At 66.3% G+C, this 4822-nt stretch overlaps 2 protein-coding genes across 10 annotated transcripts in view; both read left to right on the top strand.

The window, feature by feature from the left end:
* ZGPAT (zinc finger CCCH-type and G-patch domain containing) overlaps nt 1-1418 on the top strand; it is a 13186-nt gene extending 11768 nt beyond the window's left edge. For all 6 annotated transcript variants that reach the window (XM_015596940.2, XM_015596939.2, XM_006921981.3 and 3 more), the window contains 3 exons: nt 183-302; nt 396-804; nt 1035-1418. In XM_015596940.2, the coding sequence (XP_015452426.1) occupies nt 183-302; nt 396-804; nt 1035-1173 (668 nt within the window). In that variant the 3' untranslated portion in view covers nt 1174-1418. The remainder of the gene's footprint in view (nt 1-182; nt 303-395; nt 805-1034) is intronic.
* Nucleotides 1419-1577: 159 nt separating this feature from the next.
* On the top strand, nt 1578-4394 carry LIME1 (Lck interacting transmembrane adaptor 1). Of its 4 annotated transcripts, none has more exons than XM_015596944.2 (6): nt 1578-1842; nt 2883-3001; nt 3149-3209; nt 3279-3366; nt 3461-3804; nt 3899-4394. In XM_015596944.2, the coding sequence occupies exons 2-6, from the start codon at nt 2904-2906 to the stop codon at nt 4133-4135; spliced, it is 828 nt and encodes a 275-aa protein (XP_015452430.1). In that variant the 5' UTR covers nt 1578-1842; nt 2883-2903; the 3' UTR covers nt 4136-4394. The 4 variants fall into 4 exon arrangements, with proteins under 4 accessions (XP_015452430.1, XP_024895601.1, XP_024895600.1 ...); XM_025039833.1 differs by having other exon boundaries at nt 3152-3209; XM_025039832.1 differs by having other exon boundaries at nt 1578-3001.
* Nucleotides 4395-4822: the final 428 nt, after the last annotated feature.

Raw genomic sequence — 4822 nt, forward strand, 5'->3', positions numbered from 1 at the left:
CAGACCCTACCATCAGCTCTGGCTGCTGTCACACACCACCATAAGCCTGGGCTACGGCCTGCTGGGGTGCAGGGGACCGTGGCCCTGGCCCGGAGCTAAGTAAGCTCTTGGGCTCACACTGGCCAGAGCCCAGGGCTCTCTGAGTCCAGCTGGGCCAAGCCACTGCCCTCTGCTCCCTGCAGTGCTAGAGCCCGGTGCTGCTGATCCTGGGGCCTGTAGCTCCGCCTTCGCGGGCTGGGAGGTGCACACACGGGGCATAGGCTCCAAGCTGCTCGCCAAGATGGGCTACGAGTTCGGCAAAGGTGAGTGTGCTGCCCTGGGGGCGGGGGCGGGGGGGCTGCCCCGGCACCACCCAGGGGCCTGGCAGCTGCAGTGCCCGCCTGCTATGCCCGCAGGTCTGGGCCGCCACGCAGAGGGCCGGGTGGAGCCCATCCACGCAGTGGTGCTTCCTCGGGGCAGGTCTCTGGACCAGTGTGCCAAGGTCCTGCAGCAGACAGCCAAGGGCCGCAAGGCTGGCACCAGCAGGCCCCCAAAGTGCCGGGGCCGAGCGGGCAGCCCTAGGGGCCGCCCGCCCCCTCGGAGCGTGTTCGACTTTCTGAACGAGAAGCTGCAAGGCGAGGCTCCCAGGGCCCCAGATGCAGGGGTGGCCCCCGCAGGGAGGTGCAGCGGCAAGGAGCTGTACCACGCCAGCAGGAGCACCAAGCGGGCCCTGAGCCTGCGGCTCTTCCAGACTGAGGAGAAGATCGAGCAGGCCCAGCGGGACATCCGAGGCATCCAGGAGGCCCTCGCCCGCAACGCCGGCCGGTGAGTGCGGGGCTGAGCTCAGGAAAAGGGCGGGCCCCAGGGACCTCGCCTCTGGCCGTGCTTCGGGCGCCTAGTCCACAGTCCTGCGCAGGAGCCCACCTGGACCTCAGGGTGCCAGGCTGTCTCAGGGGGGTCTGCATGACTGGAGCATGATGGGCAGTGACCACAACAGCCTGGGGGCTTTGTGGCAGTGGCCCGGGAGCCCTCTCTGAGTGGCGGCGTCTCTGTAGGCACAGCGTGACAGTGGCCCAGCTGCAGGAGAAGCTGGCAGGAGCCCAGCGGCAGCTGGGGCAGCTCCGGGCCCAGGAGGCGGGCCTGCAGAGGGAGCAGAGGAAGGCAGACACCCACAAGAAGATGACAGAGTTCTAGAGTCACACACGCACCACGGAAGAGCCAGTGTCACCCAACTACCAGAAGCCACCAGGGGAGGGGCTGGCCCACTCCCAGGCCAGACTTCGTGGTCAGCCTTCTCGCCAGCCGGGGGGCGTGTGGACACCGCTCAGTGGAGATGGGTTGCAGGGTCACTTGGTGCTCATGTGCCCGCTGAGCCTGCCCGCCCGCGTCCCGGGAGTCTGCTTAGCAAGGACGGACATTAAAATGATTGTGCTGAGGTGTTTTCTAGTGGAGGCTCAGCTGGCTGTGGGGTCTCTCTGGAGAAGGGGGTCTCTGTGTGGAGTTGAGGGCTGGGCTGGAGGGGTCCCGAGTCAGGCCACTGCCCTGTCCAGAGGCAGAGGCCCAGGGGCGCTGTTGTTTTTCCTACTCTTCCCAGATGGGGCTCTGAGGTGGGTTGCCACCTGATACCCACAAATGGGTGGAACATGGTGGGAGGAGACTGGCCCATCCGGGCAGGACCTAGGGGTGCTGGGACCCCGAGAGCCTGGATTCAGCCCCAGCCCCTGGCAGCTATGAGACTGTCTCCTCTCCAGTGCATGGCCATCTCATCCCGGGTGGAGGTGACAAGTCAGGCTCTCGGAACAGTGCTGGCTTGAAGCACACACCGCTGAGTGACGTCTAGATCCCGGGTGGGGGCCGCAGCAGGTGGGTGAGGCTGCTGTGGTGGCTGCAGCGGGAGTAGCTGTAGCGAGGTTGAGATGCAGCCAGACCCACAGGCAGGAAGTGAGCTGGGGAGCTCCGCCAGGGGCTGCTCCTGGGCCGCTCTTCAGGGCGCCAGGCTGCCCTGCCTGCCCAGCGGGCCTCGGGCGGTGCGCTGCACCCGTGGCCGTGATAAGTGCCATCTCTGGCCTCCAGCCTGGCCAGGTCTTCAGGCCCCTTGGTGCCCTCCTGGGGGCAGGTGAGGGCTGGGTTCTGGGAGGATTAGGCCCTGCCACATCATTGTGATGGGACCTAGGCTGTGACCACGTGAGCCGACCTGGGCCTGCATGCACGGGAAGCCCACCCCTGGATCTGGGTAGACTGGGTTACAGACTGCCAACAGATAGTGGGGTGGACCCCCATCCCCTGGGGCCTTGCTAAGACCTCAGAAGGGAGACAGATCCATGGCAGGGATGGGGGTAGGGGAGGAGGGCCGGCTGGCAGTGGGGTGGCCAGTGCCCAGTGCCCCTGCTGTCCTGACTTCCCAGGCCTTTGGGATTCTAGGCTCTGCGGTGAATGGCCAGGGGGCATTGCCCAAGACAGACCTGGGCAAGGTGTGGCTGCAGATGAGTCTTTGGCTTGTGTGGCTCACAAACTCAGAAATGTGACCTCAGAGGCCTCCCCAGATCTCAGGTTTGGGCTGCAGTGGTCTCAGCCAGGCCTTGGCCAGATCACAGCTGCCCCACCCCGGTCCCCATCACTGGCCACACTCTGCGGCCATTTGGGTCATCCTGACGACTCAGGTACTCATGGGCGGGCAGAGCACACCTCTGCAGGAGCCCCCAGCAGAGGCAGGAAGGGGGGCCCCGAAGCTGTGCCCTCTCGGCCCCTGTAGGAGGGAGGGGCTGTGGAGCCTTGGGGTTTCCTGTGTGCTGAGTCAGAAGGCCCGGGGAGGAGGCGGCCCGGCAGTGTGAGGTACTCAAGTGAGGCTGCCAGGTGGGCGCCCCGTCCCTCGGTCAGCCCCAGCTCCGATCTTCTGCCCCCAGGCTGGTCCGGGGCTTCGCAGCATGGGGCCACAGGTGCCCTCGGCCCCTTCTGCCCTCTGGGCTCTAGGGTGCCTCGCCCTGCTCCTCTGGCTGTGGGTGCTGTGCACAGCCTGCCACAGGTACGTTCATCCCTTGCCCAGGTGCCATGTGAATCCTGGCTCAGTTTTGCGGCCAGAGGGGGCGGGGCTCGGGCAGGCCCTCCTTGGACCAGAGGCTGGCGCCCCGCCCCCACTTCTGCCTCACGGGCCTGATGACCCTCTTGCCAGCAGGAAGGCGGCGCGGAGGCAGCAGGCCAGGCTTCAGGGCTGGGGGATGCCGGCAGAGGCGGTGAGTGCCAGGCTGTCCCGGGGCCAGGGTGGGGCCGACAGGGGACCGACCAGCCTTCCTTGCCCCCAGTCACTGCTGAGACGACCCCACCTCTGCTCCCTCAGCAAGTCAGATACCAGGCTGCATGAGCTGCACCAGGGCCGGGGAGGCTGCACAGGTAAGCCCAGCCAGGAGGCCCGGGCTGTGGGCGGGTTTGCTGCACTGCATCCCCCCAACCCAAGTGACCTCTGCCCTGACCCCACCACCCCCAGCCCCACGGCCTGCCAGCATGGATCTCCTGTGCCTGCAGTATCTTGAGATGTCCAGAGGCACCACCAGGCCCCTGGCAGCCTTCTCGCACCGGGAACTGCCCCAGCCCTCCATCAGCCCTGAGGCCACCTATTCCAACGTGGGGCTGGCTGCAATCCCCAGGGCCAGCCTGGCAGCCAGCCCTGTGGTGTGGGCAGGGGCACGGCTAACCAGCAGCTGCGCCAGACCTGGGCCTGAGGCCAGGCCCGTGGTGCCGGAGTATGCTCGCATCCAGAAGCTCAAGGGAACAGGCCAGGGGCCCCAGGGCGTGGAGCAGCGGCAGGCTGAGGGGACCCCAGCCACTCAGGTAAAGAGGGTGTGGTGTGGATGGGTGGGGCTGGGCAGATCCTTAGTGGCGTGGATGGTGCTGACCCCTCTCTGGGCTGGCTTTCTCTCTCCAGGTGGACATTCTATACTCCAAGGTCAACAAGCCCAGAAGGAGGGACCCAGAACCTGTCGTAGACCAGCTGGACCCCAAGAGTCAGGGAGCGATTCCGACTCTGGGGAGTAACGTGGCCTATGACAGTCTCCCACTCAGGGGCGTGAGCGGGGACAGGGGCCTCCTGGAAAACGTGTATGAGAGCATCCAGGAGATGGGGATCCCTGAGCGCCAAGAGCCCCCCAGACCGGGCTGTTAGCATGAGTGGACAGGAAGGCCTCCTGCCTCCCCCCCTGCCTCAGCCTGGGGAGGGGTCTCCATCTCCTCCCTGCCTGAACACCCAAGTACAGACGTTCCTTCCTCCAGTGTGAAGCCTGAATCCCCTCTTCCCTCACAGCCTCCCCGCCCACACACACACACAGCTGGCAGCACAAATTCCAGGTCCCTGGGGTCTGGGCTGCCAGGCCTGCCCGGGCCAGCGTCCTAATAAATCCCAGCACAGGGAGGATGAACACCAAGTGCCTCGCGGCCTTCCCTTCATGAGAGCCTGCGGGCGTGAGTGTGTGTGAGGCGATCTGGAAGGAGTAAAGACCTGCCCCTGACCTCGGGGACAGATTCCCTCCCTCCCGGGGTGCCTGGGCCATGTCACCTAAGCTCAAAACTGTGGAGAGCCAAGCGAGCCTCGGGGTGGTGGTTCCCAAGCCGGGTCGGTCCTGGGGAGGACTGCAGCCGCCCGGCAGGGTGGCCGCCCCAGGGTGGGACTTGGACCCTAAACGCCAAGGGCGGGCTCTGCCGCACAGCCCCTGGGGTTACGTAAGGGTTGGAGGAGGTGGGCAGTCGCGCGTCGAAGAATTACCTGCTCCCGGGAAGCCCGCCCAGGGCACGCGGCCCCGCCCCGGATCCGGCAGCTCTGCGCGGGCACCCTGGCGAGGAAGCCAGCCCTCCC

This window comes from Pteropus alecto, unplaced genomic scaffold (assembly GCF_000325575.1).
Source record: "Pteropus alecto unplaced genomic scaffold, ASM32557v1 scaffold45, whole genome shotgun sequence".
NCBI classification, from domain to species: Eukaryota; Metazoa; Chordata; class Mammalia; order Chiroptera; family Pteropodidae; genus Pteropus; species Pteropus alecto.

Coding starts and splice junctions, on each gene's coding strand:
- LIME1 (XM_025039832.1), top strand. CDS start 2,904: ATGGGGCCACAGGTGCCCTCGGCCCCTTCTGCCCTCTGGGCTCTAGGG. Junction 3,002..3,148: donor CTGTGCACAGCCTGCCACAG/GTACGTTCATCC, acceptor CCCTCTTGCCAG/CAGGAAGGCGGCGCGGAGGC. Junction 3,367..3,460: donor GGGCCGGGGAGGCTGCACAG/GTAAGCCCAGCC, acceptor CACCACCCCCAG/CCCCACGGCCTGCCAGCATG.